At 57.1% G+C, this 17,928-nt stretch overlaps 4 protein-coding genes and 5 non-coding genes across 19 annotated transcripts; 8 read left to right on the top strand and 1 right to left on the bottom strand.

Annotated features, from left to right (window-relative positions):
* The first annotated feature begins 73 nt into the window (after window positions 1-73).
* LOC146422345 (pre-mRNA-processing factor 39-like) lies at window positions 74-6,771 on the top strand. Of its 4 annotated transcripts, none has more exons than XM_085046370.1 (14): window positions 74-539; window positions 1,012-1,268; window positions 1,633-1,758; window positions 2,009-2,127; window positions 2,243-2,410; window positions 2,513-2,711; window positions 3,349-3,456; window positions 3,723-3,887; window positions 4,376-4,502; window positions 4,940-5,208; window positions 5,710-5,894; window positions 5,971-6,045; window positions 6,401-6,512; window positions 6,589-6,771. In XM_085046370.1, the coding sequence occupies exons 1-14, from the start codon at window positions 176-178 to the stop codon at window positions 6,652-6,654; spliced, it is 2,340 nt and encodes a 779-aa protein (XP_084902496.1). In that variant the 5' UTR covers window positions 74-175; the 3' UTR covers window positions 6,655-6,771. The 4 variants fall into 4 exon arrangements, with proteins under 4 accessions (XP_084902496.1, XP_084902497.1, XP_084902500.1 ...); XM_085046372.1 differs by having other exon boundaries at window positions 406-514; XM_085046371.1 differs by lacking the exon at window positions 5,971-6,045.
* On the bottom strand, window positions 6,766-8,539 carry MRPL49 (mitochondrial ribosomal protein L49). The gene is made up of 4 exons (XM_085046578.1): window positions 8,431-8,539; window positions 7,991-8,129; window positions 7,503-7,624; window positions 6,766-7,434 (listed from the first exon to the last, which is right to left on the bottom strand). Exons 1-4 carry the CDS (start codon window positions 8,494-8,496, stop codon window positions 7,288-7,290), a joined length of 474 nt encoding a protein of 157 aa, XP_084902704.1. The 5' UTR covers window positions 8,497-8,539; the 3' UTR covers window positions 6,766-7,287.
* On the top strand, window positions 8,490-10,283 carry FAU (FAU ubiquitin like and ribosomal protein S30 fusion). Its single transcript, XM_085046584.1, has 5 exons — window positions 8,490-8,629; window positions 9,561-9,643; window positions 9,730-9,874; window positions 9,961-10,016; window positions 10,123-10,283. The coding sequence occupies exons 2-5, from the start codon at window positions 9,569-9,571 to the stop codon at window positions 10,246-10,248; spliced, it is 402 nt and encodes a 133-aa protein (XP_084902710.1). The 5' UTR covers window positions 8,490-8,629; window positions 9,561-9,568; the 3' UTR covers window positions 10,249-10,283.
* Window positions 10,284-10,695: 412 nt separating this feature from the next.
* LOC146422339 (uncharacterized) lies at window positions 10,696-13,869 on the top strand. Of its 8 annotated transcripts, none has more exons than XM_085046590.1 (7): window positions 10,733-11,003; window positions 11,332-11,365; window positions 11,781-11,823; window positions 12,182-12,396; window positions 12,664-12,799; window positions 13,522-13,546; window positions 13,815-13,869. In XM_085046590.1, exons 1-4 carry the CDS (start codon window positions 10,928-10,930, stop codon window positions 12,344-12,346), a joined length of 318 nt encoding a protein of 105 aa, XP_084902716.1. In that variant the 5' UTR covers window positions 10,733-10,927; the 3' UTR covers window positions 12,347-12,396; window positions 12,664-12,799; window positions 13,522-13,546; window positions 13,815-13,869. The 8 variants fall into 8 exon arrangements, 4 of the variants coding, with proteins under 4 accessions (XP_084902718.1, XP_084902717.1, XP_084902716.1 ...); XR_014848138.1 differs by lacking the exons at window positions 13,522-13,546; window positions 13,815-13,869 and adding exons at window positions 12,083-12,181; window positions 13,301-13,515 and having other exon boundaries at window positions 10,906-11,003; window positions 12,366-12,396; XM_085046592.1 differs by having other exon boundaries at window positions 10,696-11,003; window positions 12,366-12,396; window positions 13,522-13,869.
* LOC146422342 (small nucleolar RNA SNORD26) lies at window positions 11,431-11,504 on the top strand. The gene has a single exon (XR_014848195.1). It is a non-coding gene; the product is annotated as a small nucleolar RNA SNORD26 (small nucleolar RNA).
* LOC146422341 (small nucleolar RNA SNORD22) lies at window positions 12,459-12,584 on the top strand. The gene has a single exon (XR_014848194.1). It is a non-coding gene; the product is annotated as a small nucleolar RNA SNORD22 (small nucleolar RNA).
* On the top strand, window positions 13,604-13,671 carry LOC146422340 (small nucleolar RNA SNORD31). Its single transcript, XR_014848193.1, has one exon. It is a non-coding gene; the product is annotated as a small nucleolar RNA SNORD31 (small nucleolar RNA).
* Window positions 13,870-14,786: 917 nt separating the features above from the next.
* LOC146422338 (U2 spliceosomal RNA) lies at window positions 14,787-14,977 on the top strand. Its single transcript, XR_014848199.1, has one exon. It is a non-coding gene; the product is annotated as a U2 spliceosomal RNA (small nuclear RNA).
* A 2,141-nt stretch (window positions 14,978-17,118) lies between these two features.
* On the top strand, window positions 17,119-17,309 carry LOC146422337 (U2 spliceosomal RNA). The gene has a single exon (XR_014848198.1). It is a non-coding gene; the product is annotated as a U2 spliceosomal RNA (small nuclear RNA).
* Window positions 17,310-17,928: the final 619 nt, after the last annotated feature.

The raw sequence follows: 17,928 nt of genomic DNA, 5'->3' as shown, positions 1-17,928 counted from the left end.
GGCGCCTGGCCCCGCCTGCGTCTCTATGGCTTTTTCCCCCTCAAAGTCCCTATAGCTGATCGAGACGCCCCCCCTTGTACTGGTTTATACTGGTTTTGTCCCGGCCAGAGTATTTGCGGTTGTTCAGGAATGTCCTATACTGGTTTGTACTGGTGTCCGACCCGCCGAAGTCTCGATGGTTGTCAGGAGCCGCGGTACTGCTCGGTGCTGGTTTATACTGGTGTGTTACCCGCTCGGCCTCTCTGGCCTCTTTCCCGTCTTTATGGTTCTGGCGGCGGAAGCGGAAGCCGCTCTGGCCGCCAGGCCCCTCTCTATGGTGCTCCGGCCGCCGTTACCTCGCTATGGCGTCCGCGCCGCGCGTCCTCCCACCCGCCAGGCGGCGGTACGCTCCCGCCGGCCGCTCCGTCCCGCCACATCCGGGGCCCGCGCGGCGCGATGGCGGCGGAGGCGCCCGAGGAAGGAACGGGCAGCCCCGGCGGGACCGGGGGGGCGATGGACGGGGACGGAGACGGCGGTGAGACCCCGGGAACGGGCGGGGGGTGAGGCAGTGGGGGGGCTGAGGGGGTCGGGGGTGAGGAGGAGGCTGAGGGGCCGCGAAGGAGGCGAGATCTGAGGGGGCTTGGAGGGGTCTGAGGGGATTTGGGGGAGATTTGGGGGTTCCGAGGTAATGGGGGGGTCTGAGGGGATTTGGGGTGAGGAAGGGACTGAGGGGAGAGAGATCTGCGGAGATTTTTGGGGTCTGAGGGGATTTGGGGGGTCTGAGGGGATTTTGGGGGTCTGAGGGGATTTTGGGGGTCTGAGGGGATTTTTGGGGTCTGAGGGGATTTGGGGGGTCTGAGGGGATTTGGGGGGTCTGAGGGGATTTTGGGGGTCTGAGGGGATTTGTGGGGCTGAGGTGGGCAGGTGCCACTTCAGGGTTTCTGGGGATGATTTGGGGCTGCAGAGCCAGGGGGCGATGGAGGTTCAGGGCAAAGCTCTAACCCCCTCAGACTTTCCCCGTTTCCCCCTCAGCCCCCCCGGCAGAGCCTCCTCCTCCCGCGCCCCTCGAGCCGCAGCCCGCCGCCGCTCCGCCGAGCCCGCCGAGCCTGAACGGAGCTCCCCCGGAGCCGCAGGGATCGCCGCGGGACCCCCAGGAGCCCCCCGAGGAGCCCCCCGAGGAGCCCCCGCCGCCCTTCCCGCCCGAGTTCGAGCGGCTCTGGGCTGCTGCCCAGGCAAACCCGCATGACTTCGGCGCCTGGACGGAGCTGCTGGCCTATGTAGAGCAGGAGGTGCCACCCGAGCCAAAACTCACCCCCCGGTACCCCAAACCCACCCCCAGGCCCGATTACCCACCTCATGAACGACCCCAGAGCCATTGATGTCCTGATTAACAGCCCCAAACCAAAACCCATCCCCTGTAACACCCTCATGAACGACCCCAGACCTTTTAATATCCTGGTTATCAACCCCAGACCCATTAACAGCTTTCCTGGAGCCAATAATGACCCCCCAGACCCATTAATACCTTTATTAATGACCCCCAGACCCATTAACAGCACCCCTGCTGCCCCAATCCCAATCCCCCTCCCCAAACGCTGACTTTGTCTCTCCCCAATCCCAATCCAATCCCAATCACTCTCTGATTGATCCCAGAACCTGCTGGGTGCTGCTCGCCGTGCCTTCGATGCCTTTTTCCTGCACTACCCCTACTGCTATGGCTACTGGAAGAAATATGCAGACATGGAGAGGCGCCTGGGCAGCCCCTGCCGGGCCGAGGAGGTGAGCAGGGCAAAAATCCTGAATTTTCCCTTTTTTCCTGGCTCTGTGAGGGTAAATCCACCTTTTCCCCTGGCTTTTGGGGATAAAAAGATGCACCTTTTTCCCTTTTCCCCTCTGGAAAGTCCTCCAGCTCCGTTTTGGGGCCATTTCCTCCAGAATGAGGAATTCCTGGAAGCCCCCAGGTGTGACCAGGTGACCCCCAGGTGTGTCCAGGACCCCCCAGATGACTCCCAGGTGTTTCCATCCCCAGGTGTTCGAGCGAGGGCTGCAGTCGATCCCGCTGAGCATGGATTTGTGGATTCACTACATCTCCTACCTGCAGTCCACGTTGGACCCAACACTGCCTGACTCTGTGCAGAGAATCCGCGGGTGAGCTCAGCCCTTCTGGGGAAAATCCTGCTTTTCCCAGTTTGGGGGGGAAATCCACCTTTTCCCCTGTTTTTGGGATATTTTGGACTCCCCCTGACCCCTCTGTGTCCCACAGAGCCTTCGAGGCGGCCGTGGCCGCGGCTGGGATGGATTTCCGCTCGGATAAACTCTGGGAATTGTATGTGGAATGGGAGCAGCAGCGAGGAGATCTCCGAGCTGTGACCAACATCTACGACAGAGTGCTGTCCATGCCCACCCAGCTCTACAGCCACCACTGGGAGAGGTGGGGAAAACGGGGAGAACATTGGGAAATCCCATGGGAAACACTGGGGATTCCTGGGATTTCCCATAAACCCCCAACCCCTGTCCCAAACCCCAATCCCAGGTTCAAGGAGCACGTCCTGCAGAACTCTCCCCGCGCCATCCTGGCCCCCGAGGAGCTGCTCTGGCTGCGCTCCAAGCTCAGCTCTGACCCTGCAGCCCCCAAGGCTCCTGCCGAGAGCTCTGTGATTCCCGGGATTCCCGAGGCTCCCCCGGGAGAGGAACCCCCAGCGCCGGCCGGGAAGGGAACCTCTGAGGCTCAGGTACTGCTGGGGTGTTCCTGAAAAACCCAAAAAAACGGGAATTCTGCTGCTCCCAATGCTTTGGGGGGTCAGAAACACTTCTAAATTAAAAACTGTTGTTTATTAATTCATTTATTGGTGCCCAATTGTTGATCTATCAACCCTAATTAATTCATTTATTGGCATTAATTTGTGCATTTATTATCATTAATTCATTCGTTTGTTGGCATTGATTTGCTGATATATTATCGTGAATTTATCAATGTACTGGCATTGGTTTGTTGATTTATTAGCCCTAATTTAATCGTTTAGTGGCACCCATTTATTGCTGGAGCGTCAGCAGTTTCTTTATTTAGCATTTTTTATTTATCGTATTTAATTGTGGCATGTATTTTTTAATTTATTTTAGTTTATTCAGTGCTAACCCATTAATTTATTGGCACTGATTAATTTATGTAGGAATTTTATTTCCATATATTTCCATGCATTTCCATATATTTATTTTACATATTTACATTTATTAATTTCTTTTAGCATCAATCCATTATATATTATTAATCTTACTAATTGTTATTTATCCTTATTTACTTTTTTTAATACACAAATTAATTAACAATTTTTTTATTTCTGAATTTCCTCCTGGATCCCCCATTGCCAGGAGGATCTGGACCAGGAGAAGATCCGGGAGCTCGTGATCTCCATGAGGCAACAAATCTACGCCCAGAACGAGGCTGAAGTCAGCAAGCGCTGGAATTTCGAGGATGGGGTGAGTGGAAGGGGAAGGAATCCTCCTGGAATCCTCTGGAAATCTCTCCAGAATCCCCCCAAAATCCCCCTGGAAATTTCCCCCAAATCCCAGTGGAATTCCCGGGAATCCTCGCAGATCAAGCAGCCCTATTTCCACATGAAGCCTCTGGAGCAGAACTTGCCCTCTGAAACCCCTCAGAATCCCCCATAAAATCTCCCCCGGATCCCCCATAAAATCCCGATGGAATTCCCCCAAATCCCGATGGAATTCCCGGAATCCTGCAGATCAAGCGCCCCTATTTCCACGTGAAGCCCCTGGAGCGAGCTCAGCTGCGGAACTGGCGGGAGTACCTGGACTTCGAGGTGGCTGCAGGATCCCACGAGCGCAGCATCGTCCTCTTCGAGCGCTGCCTCATCGCCTGCGCCCTCTACGAGGAGTTCTGGGTCAAGGTGGGGCCTTTTCCCCTCAAATCCCCCTTTTTCCCCCCAAAAATCCCCTGGATTTTCACCTCAAAATCCCTGTTTTAACCCAAAAATCCCCATTTTCACCCCCAAATTCCCGTTTCTCCCTCCGCTTTTCCAAAAATTATGCCCATTTCACCCCAGAATTCCCTGGTTTCCACCTCTCAAAATCCTTTTATCAAAAAAATTCCTGGTTTTCCAAAAAGTAATCTCCATTTGCGCAAAATAATTCCTATTTCCCCCCAAAAATCCCCATTTCATTCAGTAAATAAAATTCTTCCTCTTGCTCCCTTTTCTTGCCTTCCCCTCCTTTTTCCCCTCATTTTCCCCTTATTTTTCCTTCCCATTTTCCTCACTCTTCTGTTTCCTTTCCCCCACATTTTCTTCCCCCATTTTGCCTCTGCCTCCTTCCCATTTCCCCCCTGTTATTCCCATTTTCCCCCTGTTTCCCCCCGTTATTCCCATTTTCCGTGCAGTACACTCGGTACCTGGAGTCCCGCACAGTTCCGGGTGCTCGCAGTGTTTTCCAGAGAGCTTGTGGCTTCCACCTTCCCAGAAAACCCAACATCCACCTGCTGTGGGCAGCCTTCGAGGAGAAACAGGGTATGGGGCTCTGAAACCCGGGAATGGCCCCAAAAAATGTGGGAATGGCCCTAAAATCCGGGTTTGGCCCCCAAAAATCCGGGAATGGCCTCTGGGGGGCTGGTTTGGGGCCAGGATTGGGGGAGTTGATTGTGGAACATTCCTGAGTTGAGGATTGGGCTCAAATTCCACCCCAAAGTGACGCAGGGACCCCAAAACCAACATGGGGAGCCCCAAACTCCCCTGTGGAACCCCAGAATGTCCCTGGGAACCCTGAAACCCCCTCAGGGACCCCAATAACCGCATTTTTCCCCATTTTCAGGGAATGTTGAGGAGGCCCAGCGCATCCTGCACTGTATTGAGGCTGCAGTGCCGGGGCTGATGACCCCAGTAATCCCTGTTTAGGACCCCATAAGCACCCCAGGCACCCCAATAACCCCGTTTCTCCCCGTTTTCAGGGAATGTGGAGGAAGCCCGGCGCATCCTGCGCTGTTTCGAGGCGGCTGTCCCCGGGCTGGCCATGGTGAGGCTGCGCAGGGTCAGCCTGGAGCGCCGGCACGGCTGCGTGGCCGAGGCTGAGGCGCTGCTGCTCGAGGCCATGAGGGCCAACGAAGGGCTACCTTTGGGCTCCTTCTACGCCGTCAAGCTGGCCAGGCAGGTGTGCAAGGTGCAGAAAAACCTCAGCAGGGCCAGGAAGGTGCTGGTGGAGGCGCTGGAGAAGGACCCGGTGAGGGGAGAGGGGCATGGGGGATTTGGGGGGGGTTTGAGGGCTGGGGGAAGTGGGAATTTGGGGTGGGAATTGGGGGCAAAAGTGGGAATTTGTCACCCTCAGGATGCTAGGAGGGGTTGGGGGGTGTTGGGGTGGGGGCTGTGGAGGCCCAGACCCCATTTTGGGGTGGCCACAGATCCTTCTGGGGACTCCCAGGCTCCATGGGAACCCACAGGCCCCACTTGGGACCATCAGAGCCCATTTAGGGCCCTCAAATTCCCCTGGGAAACCCCCAACCCACCCCCTAGGACACCACAACTTCCCTCAGGACCCCCCAAACCCCCTCCAGGATCCCCCAACCCTCCCCAGAACCCCTCAAACCCCCTCCAGCCCTGCCCAAACCACCCCCAGGGCCCCCCAGATCCTCTCCAGGACCTCCCAACTCCCCTCTAGGTGTCCCAAACCCCCCCAGCTCCCCCCAAACCGCCCCCAACTGCGATTTCTCCCGGCCTGGCCCAGGACAACGCGCGGCTCCACGCCAACCTGCTGGAGATGGAGTTCGGCGCCGACGTTGGGCAGAACGAGAGCAACACCATGAGCTGCTTCGAGCGAGCTCTGCGCTCTCCGCTCCCCGACGAGGCCAAGCTCATCTTCTCGCAGCGCCGCGTGGAGTTCCTGGAGGATTTTGGCTCCAGCATCCACAGGTTCGGGGGGAAAGCACCCCGGGGGGACCCCTGAGGGGCTGGGGGCTGCAGCCCCTGAGCGCTGCCCCCTCCCCAGCCTGCTCAAGGCCTACGACGAGCACCAGAAGATCCTGAAGGCACACGCGGCCCGGAAACGGGCGCCCGAGAACGGGTGAGACACCCCAAACTCAGCCCCTGGAGCCCTGACTGCATCCCAGTTCCCTCTGCTTTCATCCCAGTTCTGCCTCATTTGATCCCAATTCTTGCTTTGATCCCAGTTCCCTCTGCTTTGATCCCAATTCCCCCCACTTTTATTCCCCCAATTCCTCCCATTTTTATCCCAATTCCCTCCACTTCTATCTCAATTCCCGCTGCTTTGATCCCAATTTATTCCAATTCCTCCCACTTTTTTCCCCCCAATTCCACCCCTTTATCACCCCAATTTTATCCCAATTCTCCCCAGTTTCTCCCAATTTCCACTTTTATTTTCCCTCAGTATTTCTCAATTTCCCCCCAAATCTCTGCAGCTCAGAAGAACCCGACGACAAACGGCTTCGTCCCGATGACCCCTCGGGGCTCCCGGGGCCTCTCAACTTCTCAGGGGGAGACCCCAACCCCTCCTACAACTACTGGTACCAGGTCAGTGTTTTTGGGGGGGTTTTGGGGTCTCCAGGGGGTCCCCAGGCTCATTTCCCCCCCCTTTCTGTCCCCCCAGCACGGCTACAGCACCTACGGCTACCAGAGCCCCTGGAGCTACAGCCACTACTACGGGCAGAGCTGAGGGGGTCCTGAGCCCCCTGACCCCCCCAGGCACAATTCCCCCCCTGTACAGTTTTTGGGACCCCTCCCCCAAAATTTGGGGGGGGTGGTTTGTAAATAAAGAGGCTGTGAGGAGTTATTGGAGGTGTTTATTGAGATTTTTTCTGTTTTGGAGTCAGGTTTGTTCCATTTCTGGGGGATTTATTCCATTTTGGGATACCCCACGATGGATTTTGGGGGGTCCATAGCAGGTTCCAGGTGGTTTTCAAAATGTCACAGCAGATTTCCTGGTCTTTGAGGTGCCCCAAACAGATTTTGATGCATTCCCAGTGAATTTTGGGACACCCCAAATGGATTTTGATGCATCCACAGCAGACCCTGGTGAACCTCAGCAGATTTCAGGGTGCCCCAGGTAAATTCCAAGCTTCCCCCACAGATTTTGAGGTGCCTTCGACAGCTTTCAGGGTGCTCCAGGTGGATTTTGGGGTGCCCGTGAGGATTCCAAGCTTACCCTGTGGACTTTGAGGTGTCCCTGAGAGATTTTGCCAAGTCCAGGGTTGATTTCGGGACACTCCAGGTGCATCCACGGCAGATTGCTTGCAGACCTGAGGGTCCCCTGGCAGGTTTCGGGGTCCCCCTGGCAGGTTTGGGGTCCCTAAAAGCCCTTCTCGAGCAGCCACCGCCGCACCTCAGGCCCCCAGTGCCCGCGGAGCCGCAGTGTCCCTGTCACCTCGTTCACCTGTGCCTGCGGCTCGGGGATCCCCAGCGACCCCAGGAACGCCTTCAGGTCCTTCTGCAGCGCCTGGGGAGGGGACGGGGGGGTCAGGGGGGTCGGCGGGACCCCCAGGGCCCCCCGAGCGCCCCACTCACCCAGATGTCGCCGTGGATGTGGCGCAGGGCGGTGAGGCGCCTGCCCTGCCGCTGCCCTGTGTACACCGGCAGGTTGTGCAGCCGCGAGCGCCGCACGAAGTAGGGCAGCTCCGGGGGCGGCCCTGGGGGAAAAACCACGGTTGACGGGTAATTAACACCCTCCGGGAGTAATTAGCACCCCCCCGAGGGAATTAAACCCACCCCGGGTGAACTGAACTCCTTTTGGGGTAAAGAGATGCTCTTAACTACTTGGTTTGGAGCGAATAATTCCCCCTGAAGGAAATATTTTGGGCCTCCCCGGGGTAATTAATCCCCCCCAGGGTAACTAAAGCCCCCTAAGGTAACTAAACACTCCCCCCCAAGTCGTTAAACTGCTCCTTAATCCCTCTTTTAACGGTAGCCGTTAATTACCGGGTTTGGGGTAAATAATCCCTCTCCCTACCAAAGTTTTCCTCACAATCACCCCCTGACATTTCGGGGTCTCTGACCTTTCGGGGGGCTCCAGCCGGACGGTGTGGGGTATTTGGGGTGCTGGGGAGGGTCGGGGATGCGGCTGGGCGGCAGCAGGCGCTCCACGAAGCTGAACTCGGCCGTCGACTCCTCAAAGCGGGGAGGGCCCGGCGGGCTCTGTGGGGAACCCAGGCTGAGCAGAGACCCTGAGACATTCCCCATTTCCTCTCCCCGATTACCTCATCTCAGAGGTGCCCCCAGTCCCTCTCTCCCTCCCTTGCCCCGCAAAATCCCTTCTCTCCAGATTCTCCCCAAATTCCCCCTCCCCAAACGCCTCCCTGCCAATTCCCTCACCCCCTAAACCCTCAAATCTCTTCGCCCCTCACGCCCCGATCCTCCCCTCCCAACTCCCCGCACACCCACCCCAGCACCTGCACCCTCCAAGGCCCCTCACACCCTCAAAGCTCCCCTGCGCTACCTGCACGCCCCTGACCCCCCAGCCCAGCGCCCGCAGCCTGCGGCCCAGCGCCGCCATCGCCGCCATCTTGGCTCCTCCTCCTTCCCCTCCTTCCCGCCCGCCTCGCGCGGTGACGTCGGCGCGCAGCACGCACGTACGTACGCGTGACGTCAGCGCGCTCTCTCCGCGCCGCGCTCGGAGCCGTGAGGCAGCCGCTGAGGTGAGGCCGAAAGGGGAGATCTGGTGGGGAAAATCTGGGGGGATTTGAGGGGCCTGGGCGCTACTGGGGTGTCGCGGAAAGGGCGAGGGAGAGGTTGGGGAGCGTTTGGGGAGGCTCTGGGGGGGTTTGAGGTGAGCGGGGCGCTCTGCAGGCCTCGGGGGATTTTGGGGGTGATGCCAGCGGTCTGGGGGGACAACGGAGGTTTTGGTGAGGGTTTGGAGGAGGTCTGAGATTGGGGGGCGCTCTGGAGATGTGGTCTGGGGGGCTGTTGGGGGCTCTGGGGGTGGTTTAGGAGGGGCTGGGGATGGAGGCTCTGAGGAGGTTCGGGTGAAGGGAGGTCTGGAGGCCTCGGAAGAGGGTTAGGAGGTTTATTATGGGGTTTGGGGGCTGCAGAAGCAGCTTTGAGGGCCTGCGGGGGCTCTAGGAGCAGCTGGGGGTGGGTCTGGAGGATAACTGGGGGATCTTGGGGCGTCTCAGGCCTTGGTGGGGTGATGCGGGGACCGTTCAAGGCCTTGGGGGGTTATTGGGGGTCTCGGGGGGCAGCTGTGGGGAAGGAGAGCACCCCAGCGTGCTCCAGCGGTGTCCCCCCGGTGTCCCCTCCCTGTGTCCTCCTCTGGTCACAGTTATTTGTCCCTACGGCCCCAAGCCAGGGGACAAAGTCCGTGTGGGCGGGAGAGGTGGCCGAAAACGCCCCCAAAACACCCACAAGCCTCCAAGCCTCCCAAAACCACCCACAGCTCTTCCAAAACACGCTCCAACCTCCCAAAACCACTTTTCACCCCCCACAAATAACCCTCAAACCACCCCTAAACTCCCCAGATCACCCATCACCTCCCACCCCCCTTTCCTGGAGGTCCCTCGTCTCCTTCCAGAGGCTTCCCCCCTTCTTTTTGGGTTTGGGGCTCCCCTGAACCCCCCGAATTCCCCCCAGCCGCCACCATGCAGCTCTTCATCCGCGGCCAGACCCTCCTCACCCTCGAGGTCTCCGGCTCTGAGACCCTCGCCCAGATTAAGGTAAGCCCCCAAATTCGGGGTGTCTCCCTCACCAAATCCCTCCAGATTTTGGGGTGCTGACCCCCCCCCTCCTTTGACCTCCCCAGGAGAAGGTGGCAGAGCTTTCTGGAGTTCCCTCTGAGGACCAAGTGCTGCTCTTTGCTGGGACCCCCCTGGACGATGACACCGTGCTGGGACAGAGCCCCCTCCCCGAATTTGCCACCCTGGACCTCTCCACCCGCCTGCTGGGGGGTAATTCCATGGGGGCTGCTAATTACTGGGGTGTTAATTAGCAAAACAATCCCCCCCAACACCCCAATTTCCTTCCCCTTTCCCAGGTAAAGTCCATGGCTCTCTCGCTCGTGCTGGCAAAGTGAGGGGCCAGACCCCCAAGGTGAGTGCTGAGAGGGCTCCCCATGGGTTTGGGGGATCCCCACGGGTCTTGGGGACATCCCCACGGGTCTTGGGGACCCCCCTCGACCCCTCCCTTTTTTTCTCAGGTGGCCAAGCAGGAGAAGAAGAAGAAGAAGACAGGGAGGGCCAAGCGGCGCATGCAGTACAACCGGCGCTTCGTCAACGTCGTGCCCACCTTCGGCAAGAAGAAGGGCCCCAATGCCAACTCCTAAACCCTAATAAAGGAATTTGGGTCCAATTCTCAGCATTTTGAGGCTTTTGTAGCTTTTTTCATCACTTTTTTCCGAGGCCCTGTCAGTCTTGTTCTATAATTTAAGGGGATTTTGAGGTGTTTAAAGGGGTTTGGGGGTGGAAATGGCCTAGAAGGCGTTAATGTGAGTGCCTGAGTAACCGGCTGGGCGGGTGAGTAATTAGAAGGAGGAGCTTAATTCTTAATTTGGAATCTACTAATGAGAAGGGGCTATGGTTCTCGGTGGGGTTGGCGGAGAGAGCCGAGCTCTGCCGGAAATACCCGAGTGCAGCGAGGGGCGGGGCGGAGAGCTTAGACGATGGGCGGGGCTAACAGCCGAAAGGGCACGGGACCGCCCATTGGGCGGGGCACTAAGGGGGGTCGGAAGGAGCCGAGCGGTTACGGAAACACCCGATTGGGGGAGGAGGATGATTGGGTTAGACGAGACCCGAAGCGCGGTCGGCGGCGTTAAATGATCGCTCGGAAAGAGTTCCGAGCGATGCCGGAAATTGCCGAAAGAAAGTGGGGGGAACCAAGTCACCCCCAAAAGCCGGCCAGCCCCTCCCGATTCCCCTCAGCCGCCAGGGCGGTTCCCGCAGGTTCCGCGCCTTTTTTCCCGCCCGTTTGCTGTCCCTCAGCGCACGCCCCGCCCTCTTCCCGGCATGCCCCGCGCGCTATTTAAGGGCTCGTGCGGCGGTGCTGCGGCCATTTTGTCCCGGCAGCGGTGGGGAGCAGTAGGTAAGAATTGTTCAGGGCTGCGGCTTTAGGGCGCTCTGAGGGAGCTCTGAGAGGGCACGGTGACCTCGTCAGCCGCGTTCCCCTTCCCGGGCTGACAGGGAGCGGCTTAGAGCCCTCTCGGCGTTGTTCCCCTCGTGGTGCAGCCGTTCTGTGGCTCCCTGAGGGGCTCGGTGAGGGGGCTGCTCGGGGATGAGTCTCTCACAGACCTGTGCTGATTGCGCGGTGAAGATCTCGGATTTCTCTGAGGGCTCGTCCTGCCCCGACCTGCGGGTTGGCTGCCCTATTTCATTCTTTGTGTCTCTAACGCCTTTTCTTATTCTCCCTGCAGCCTTCCTGCCCGGGAAATGCCGCTTCTGCATGAGGTGAGTCTTTAACCAGCCTGTTCAGGTTTAAACAGCTATGTTTTAAAGCGGAAGGGGCAGCAGTGCTGCGGGGATGATCATCCTGAACTCTCTCTTGCTGATGGGTCAGTGGAGAAGCACTTAAAATGCTCTGAGTGGCACTGACACGAGAGGGGTTTTAGAATCCCTGCGGGGACATTTTAAGACCCTTGTAAAGATGATTAAACCGACGGGGGTGTGTAAAACCCTCATGGAAAGGGGAGTTAAACCCCTTTAAAAGCGTGTAAATCCACGTGTGTAGGTTTAGACCCCTCGTGGGACACGACAGGCTCCTGTTTTGGGGGCTTGCACTCTCGCGGGGTAAATTCTGCTCCAAAAAGGGAGTTATTTTGTCCTTGAATCCCCATTTCAACGTTTTTTTTCCTTCTTTTTCAAGCCGTGGAACCATCTCGCAAAGGTTCTCCATGGCCCCTTCCCAGGTGAGCCCCTTCTTTTTGTCCATTTTTGCAGCCGGCACGGGATTTTAGTCTAAAACTCCTCCCGGGACTCCCACGTGGGTGAAAAATTCGGGGTCCTGTCCCCTTTTTTTAATGCTGTTCGGTGAGGAATGACAATGACAAGCATATGGCTGAGTGTTCCTGATGCCACGTGACTGCTGAGAGCAGCTGGGGGGGACATAATTAAAGAAATAATCAGAATTATTAATGATCTAATCGCAATTAATACCAATTTTTGCAGTGGGGAACACAGAGGCTACTCTCTGGGGTGACTGAGGGTCACCCGCAAACCACCGCCGTGAAGTGACCACGCAGTGACCAACATCCCCCCCACGTGCAGGTCAGAGCCCCCCAGAAACTCCCCCAAAATCGCCCCATTCTCCCAATCCGAAGCGATGACACCCTAAGCTGGAGGACACGTCCGATGGCAGCTCCGAGTTACCAAAGCCCTGATCGGATTTGGGGAGGGGGCTGCACCCCCCGCGGGGGTCCTGACCCACCCTGACCCACAATTTCATCCACAGCCACCGGAGCGGGGGATCCCCGATGAGCCTGGTGAGTTCTGGGGTCCCGGGTGGGTTTTTGGGGGTCCCGGGTGGGTTTGGGGCATCCCAGGCCTCCCGTGAGGAAAACCCCACACGTCTGACCCCCCCGAGGGGCCCAGGACCTGCAAAGGTAGAACCCCCTGGAGCCCCCGGGGGGAGAAGAGGACGAGCAGTCCCAGATGGGACGGTCTGAGGGGGCCTTAAGGGGCTTTTCTAGGGTTTTTTGGGTGAGTTTGGGGTGTCTAGCCAGCTAACCCTTTCATTATTTATCTTACAGGATCCAAGCCAGCTCTGCCCTCCTGGGGGTCCTCAGAGGGGTGTTCCCCCCGGGGGTGAATTTTGGGGGTCATGACCCCACTCAAGAATTTGTAGGCCCCACGTGCCTTCTGCCCATTTCTTTGGGATAATTCAAGGTGAGTTCCCCCTCTTCTAGGGTTCTTGGGGTTAATGTTTGCCTTGGGGGCTTTTGGGAATTATTTTCGGGGTCCCATGGGTGGGTTTTCAGTCCCAGCCTGGCGTGGATCCCCAAGGGGTCCTGTGGGTAAAACTGGAATATTTTGGGGTTGGTGGGGGGAATTCAGAGAGGTGGTCTGGGGCCTATTTGGGGTGGCTTGAAAACATTCGAGGGTTCTAAAGGAAGGTTCAGGTATTTTGGGTTGGGTTTAAGGGGTCCTAAAAAAAAGGGTTAAATATTTCGGGTTGGTACTGGGAGTCCTGGGGGTATTTTGGGGTGGGTTTGGGGGTCCTGGGGTATTTTGGGCCTCCCCAGGGGTGATGACCTCACGAATCTCGTTCGGCTGAAGCTGCTGTTGAGGACCCAAGATCTGACCCGGGGAGGCCCTTCAACCTCCTTTGGGGACCCCAAATTCCCCAAAATCCCCCTGACTCCCCCTCTGTGTGTCCTTCTCTTCCAGGTGACTTCATGCTTGTGACCTGTCTGGCTCAGGTGTGTAAATGATGTCATCACTGATGATGTCGTGTGTTGGGAGCTACCCCAGTTTTGGTGATGATGTCACTAGCTCACTTTGACCCCCCTGAAAACACCTGAACACCTGAAAAATTGGGGTGGGGAGCACAGGGGGGTCTGGGGGCTGAGGGGACACCCTGACACCTCTCCTCCCTCTGTGTCCCACAGGTGCTGAGGGTGTTTGGTGACTCAGGTGAGTTTGTGGGTTGGGAGGGGATCTGGGGGGATTTTAGAGCATTTTGGGGTCCCCCCTGCCGAGGATGAGGCGATACCGCCCCAGACTGAGCCCTGTGACTGAGTGGTTCCTCCTGAGGCTCTAGGGGGACCCCGGGGGGGTTTAGGGGCAATTTGGGGTTCTATGGGATCACCTTGTAGAGTTTTTGGGATGCCCAGGGTAGAGACCCTTCGGTCGAGAAGTAATTTTGGGCCCCATTTTAACACATACCCAATTTTTTTTACAGCTCTTTGATCGTGGATGTTTCATCAATGCAAATAAAAATCTCTTTTTATTAAAAACACGGATTTTGTTTATTTTTCAAGGGAAAAAAGGGGCAAAACCCCATTGGAGCCACGGCGGTAGAGGGTAGGGATACGATGGGGTGACCTAGGAGCTCCCGGAGTCCCCAAAGCCGGAAAATTCCCCTAAAGTTCCTCAGGAACCTCCCCGGTTTCCTCAGCAATTTCGGGGGATTTTCGGGCGTTCCCCGTGTCCTCCCCGGGATTTCCCCCCTCCCCTGCTCTTACCGCAGCCCCGAGGGTCCCTCTGCCGCCCCCGAAAAGCCCCAGAAAGGGGCGACGGATCCCCCGACCCCCGCTGTCCCGAACCCGCGCGGCAGAGCGGGCCGGGCCCGAGCCGCGCCTCGTGAGGGAAATGCAAATGAGGAGGCTATGGGCGGGGTTTGCGGGGGGGGGCGTGGTTATGCAAAATAGAGACAGCGAGGCGCGAGTGGCCTCATGGGGAAAAGGCGGGGTTATGCTAATTTTGATTAGCATAAGCTCGAACGGCATCCTGGGAGAAAAAGGCGGGGTTATGCAAATTAGCATTACCTCATGCCCGAGGTGCCTCTTGGGAGAACTGGGCGGGGTTATGCAAATCGGCATTACCTCACGCCCGAAGTGCATCCTGGGAGAAATGGGCGGGGCTATGTAAATCGGCATTACCTCACGCCCGAGTTGCATCCTGGGAGAAATGGGCGGGGCTATGCAATTTTCAGAACTCGCTCAGCCAACGGCCCCACGCGAAATTGAGGCGCGGTCACGAATTTCTGGGGGATTTAAGGCTCAGCGCCCCAGCAGCGCGGGCGGAAAGGGCTGCAGGCGAGCGGGAAAGGGCGCGGGAAGAGCTGCGAAAGAGCTGGAGAGCGGAGAAATGGTCGCCGTGAGTTCTGTGTGAGGCGAGCGGGGTCCGAGCGGGAGAGTTACAGTGTATCGCTATCGCTTCTCGGCCTTTTGGCTAAGATCAAGTGTAGTATCTGTTCTTATCAGTTTAATATCTGATACGTCCTCGATGAGAGGACTTTATATTAAACGGATTTTTGGGCTCGGGAGTTGGATCCGGAGCTTGCTCCCTCCGCTCCGCGCATCGTCCCGGTATTGCAGTGCCTCCGGGAACGGTGCACCCCCAACGGGGTCTTTTGCTTGGTTAAAAACAGACTAAAATTCAAATTAGCGAGAATTGCCGCAGCTGTCCCGCACTACCGCCCACCCTTTTCTGCTGAAATAACGCTTCTCCGCCTCCCGAGCGGCTGCCAGGCTCGGGCGGCGCTGATTCTCTCTCCTCTCCCCTCGCAGGTGCCGCGAGATGGCGGCGCCTCCCGCGCGCACTTTTTTGGGTTAAACTCCGTGATTTCGCCGCTTTCCGGGTGAGTTTAAACTTTTTATGAGGGAAATAAAGGATAATAATGTTGTTTAAATGAATCGGGGAGGGGATTTGGGCAGTTTTACCAAATAAATCCGTGAGGGAGGTGAGGAGCGGGGCGAGGAGCCGCGCGGGTCTCTTTTTTGCAGCTCTTCGATCGCGGATGTTGCTACGATGCAAATAAAGATCTCGATTCTTTTTAAAAACACGGATTTTGTTTATTTGTGAGGCAAAAAATGTGCAAAACCTCATCGGAGCCGCTTCGGCAGCGGCCGGGAGGTCCTGGGGGTGACCTAGGAGATCCCGGGAGTCCCCAAAGCCGGAAAATTGCCTGAAGCTCCTCCCGACCCTCCCCGGTTTCCTCAGCAATTTTGGGGGCGATGCGACAATTTTGGGGGATTTTTGGGCGTTCCCCGTGTCCTCCCCGGGATTTCTCCCCTTCCCCTGCTCTTACCGCAGCCCCGAGGGTCCCTCTGCCGCCCCCGAAAAGCCCCAAAAAGGGGCGAGAAATCCCCGATCCCCGCTGTCCCGAACCCGCCCGGCAGAGCGGGCCGGGCCCGAGCCGCGCCTCGTGAGGGAAATGCAAATGAGGAGGCTATGGGCGGGGTTTGAGGTGGGGGCGTGGTTATGCAAAATAGAGCGTGACAGGGAGGCGCGAGTGGCTTCATGGGGCAAGGGGCGGGGTTATGCTAATTTTGATTAGCATAATATCGAAAGGACTCCTGGGAGAAAAAGGTGGGGTTATGCAAATCGGCATTACCTCATGCCCGAGGTGCCTCTTGGGAGAAATGGGCGGGGTTATGCAAATCGACATTGCCTCATGCCCGAAGTGCATCCTGGGAGAAATAGGCGGGGTTATGCAAATCGGCATGACCTCATGCCCGAATTGCATCCTGGGAGAAATGGGCGGGGCTACGCAAATCGGCATGACCTCATTCCCGAAGTGCATCCTGGGAGAAATGGGCGGGGTTATGCAAATATGCATTACCTCATACCCGAAGTGCATCCTGGGAGAAAAGGGCGGGGTTATGCAAATCGGCATCACGTAATGCCCGAAGTGCATTCTGGGAGAAACAGGCGGGGCTATGCAAACTAAATGAAACGCGGCGCGAATTGTACTCTGGGTAAATGGGCGGGGTCATGCAAATTAAAGCATAATCCCGCATGAATGGCGTCTTGGGAAAAGAGGTCCGGCCATGCAAATTAGATCATTGCGCGCAGCGATCGGCGGCATCATGGCGGATGAAGGTCGCTCAGGCAAACTCGATTCCTTAGCGGCGCGAATGGCATCTTGAGAGCTTCTTTGGGGGATTTTCAGAATTTAGGCCTCGGTGCGCGGGGGACGCGGGGGAAATGGGCTTTTAAGCCTTTTCTGAGTTCCTGAAAAAAGACCTTTTTTCATTTTTCCCCATTTATACCCATTTTCCCCACACAAATCCCCGCAGCTCCTATCAGCCCCGGCTCGGCAAATCCAACAGCAAGGTCCGAGCGGCCAAAAGCCGAGCGCAGCACCTTCGCTGTGCCTCTGCCGGCCTGTCCGGCCCTGCTGGCCGCGCCGAGCCCTTGCTGCGAGCCGCAGAATCCATGGAGAAACTCCTGCAGCTCCCGAGCCTTTCCGCCCCCCCCGGAGCTCCCAGCGCCTCACGAGCTTCCCGGGCTGCCGCCGGGGGGCGGGGTTATGCAGATTAAGACACATAGCACCGTACAAGTGCATCATGGGAGCGATATTTGCGGGAAATTTTTAGGATTTGTGGGTGAATGCTTCAGAAGGATGTGCTGAACGTGCGGATTGACAGCGAAAAAGAGTCTCTTAATCGCTCGGAAAGTTGTGCTGGGCAGAGAGGCCATTACCGTCATTTTGGTGGGAGGCGAGCGGGGTCCGAGCGGGAGAGTTACAGTGTATCGCTATCGCTTCTCGGCCTTTTGGCTAAGATCAAGTGTAGTATCTGTTCTTATCAGTTTAATATCTGATACGTCCTCGATGAGAGGACTTTATATTAAACGGATTTTTGGGCTCGGGAGTTGGATCCGGAGCTTGCTCCCTCCGCTCCGCGCATCGTCCCGGTATTGCAGTGCCTCCGGGAACGGTGCACCCCCAACGGGGACCTTGGCTTGGTTAAAAACAGAATGAAATCTACACTTTTGGAAACTGTGGAGCTACCCTGAACAATCATCCACTATTTTCTGTCAAGCTAATTTCTCTCCGGCTCCTGAGCCGCTGCAATGCTCGGGCGGTTGTGATTCTCTTCTCTCTCCCCCTCACAGGTGCCGCGAAATGGCGGCGCCGCTCTCGTGCCTTTGCGCACTTATTTAGGCTAAGCTCCGTCATTTCTCCGCTTTCTGGGGAGGTTTGGATTTTTATGAGGATAATAAAGGATAATAATGAACTTCAATGAAATCTGGAAGAGGACTGGGGGAGTTTTATTAAACGAATCCGTGAGGGCGATGAGGCGCGGGGGGGCGGAGCCTTACGGGGTTCCTCAGGGAAACGCGGCTCTGCTGCCTCCGCCTCGGCGCTTCGCCGGCGCCCCCTCCCAGTTCCAACCCGAACACATCTGATTTATTTTGTACATCTTTCACATTTTTTACCCTTTTCCCCTCCCCTCCCACCCACGGCCCCGCGCTTTCCCCCCCAGCCATCGAAAGAAAATGGCGGCGACGCGGCGGGCGGGAAACCGCGCGTGAGGCGAGCTCCCCTCTCCCCCTATCAACCAATG

The sequence above is a fragment of the Lichenostomus cassidix genome, unplaced genomic scaffold, assembly GCF_008360975.1.
Source record: "Lichenostomus cassidix isolate B80296 unplaced genomic scaffold, HeHo_3.0 HiC_scaffold_40, whole genome shotgun sequence".
NCBI classification, from domain to species: domain Eukaryota; kingdom Metazoa; phylum Chordata; class Aves; order Passeriformes; family Meliphagidae; genus Lichenostomus; species Lichenostomus cassidix.
Note: the sequence above shows the minus strand (reverse complement) of the source record. Positions and strands in the feature narration are given on the sequence as shown.

Bases quoted from the DNA above. Each gene is read 5' to 3' on its own strand.
- FAU (XM_085046584.1), top strand. From the start codon at position 9,569: ATGCAGCTCTTCATCCGCGGCCAGACCCTCCTCACCCTCGAGGTCTCC. The intron at 9,644-9,729 runs GTAAGCCCCCAA...TGACCTCCCCAG, and splicing joins AGACCCTCGCCCAGATTAAG to GAGAAGGTGGCAGAGCTTTC. The intron at 9,875-9,960 runs GTAATTCCATGG...CCCCTTTCCCAG, and splicing joins CTCCACCCGCCTGCTGGGGG to GTAAAGTCCATGGCTCTCTC.
- MRPL49 (XM_085046578.1), bottom strand. From the start codon at position 8,496: ATGGCGGCGATGGCGGCGCTGGGCCGCAGGCTGCGGGCGCTGGGCTGG. The intron at 7,625-7,990 runs GTCAGAGACCCC...TTTTTCCCCCAG, and splicing joins CGGCTGGAGCCCCCCGAAAG to GGCCGCCCCCGGAGCTGCCC. The intron at 7,435-7,502 runs GTGAGTGGGGCG...TCCCCTCCCCAG, and splicing joins ACATCCACGGCGACATCTGG to GCGCTGCAGAAGGACCTGAA.
- LOC146422339 (XM_085046590.1), top strand. From the start codon at position 10,928: ATGCCCCGCGCGCTATTTAAGGGCTCGTGCGGCGGTGCTGCGGCCATT. The intron at 11,004-11,331 runs GTAAGAATTGTT...TTCTCCCTGCAG, and splicing joins GCAGCGGTGGGGAGCAGTAG to CCTTCCTGCCCGGGAAATGC. The intron at 11,824-12,181 runs GTGAGCCCCTTC...CCCCACGTGCAG, and splicing joins TCTCCATGGCCCCTTCCCAG to GTCAGAGCCCCCCAGAAACT.
- LOC146422345 (XM_085046370.1), top strand. From the start codon at position 176: ATGGTTGTCAGGAGCCGCGGTACTGCTCGGTGCTGGTTTATACTGGTG. The intron at 1,269-1,632 runs GTGCCACCCGAG...GATTGATCCCAG, and splicing joins TGGCCTATGTAGAGCAGGAG to AACCTGCTGGGTGCTGCTCG. The intron at 6,513-6,588 runs GTCAGTGTTTTT...CTGTCCCCCCAG, and splicing joins CCTACAACTACTGGTACCAG to CACGGCTACAGCACCTACGG.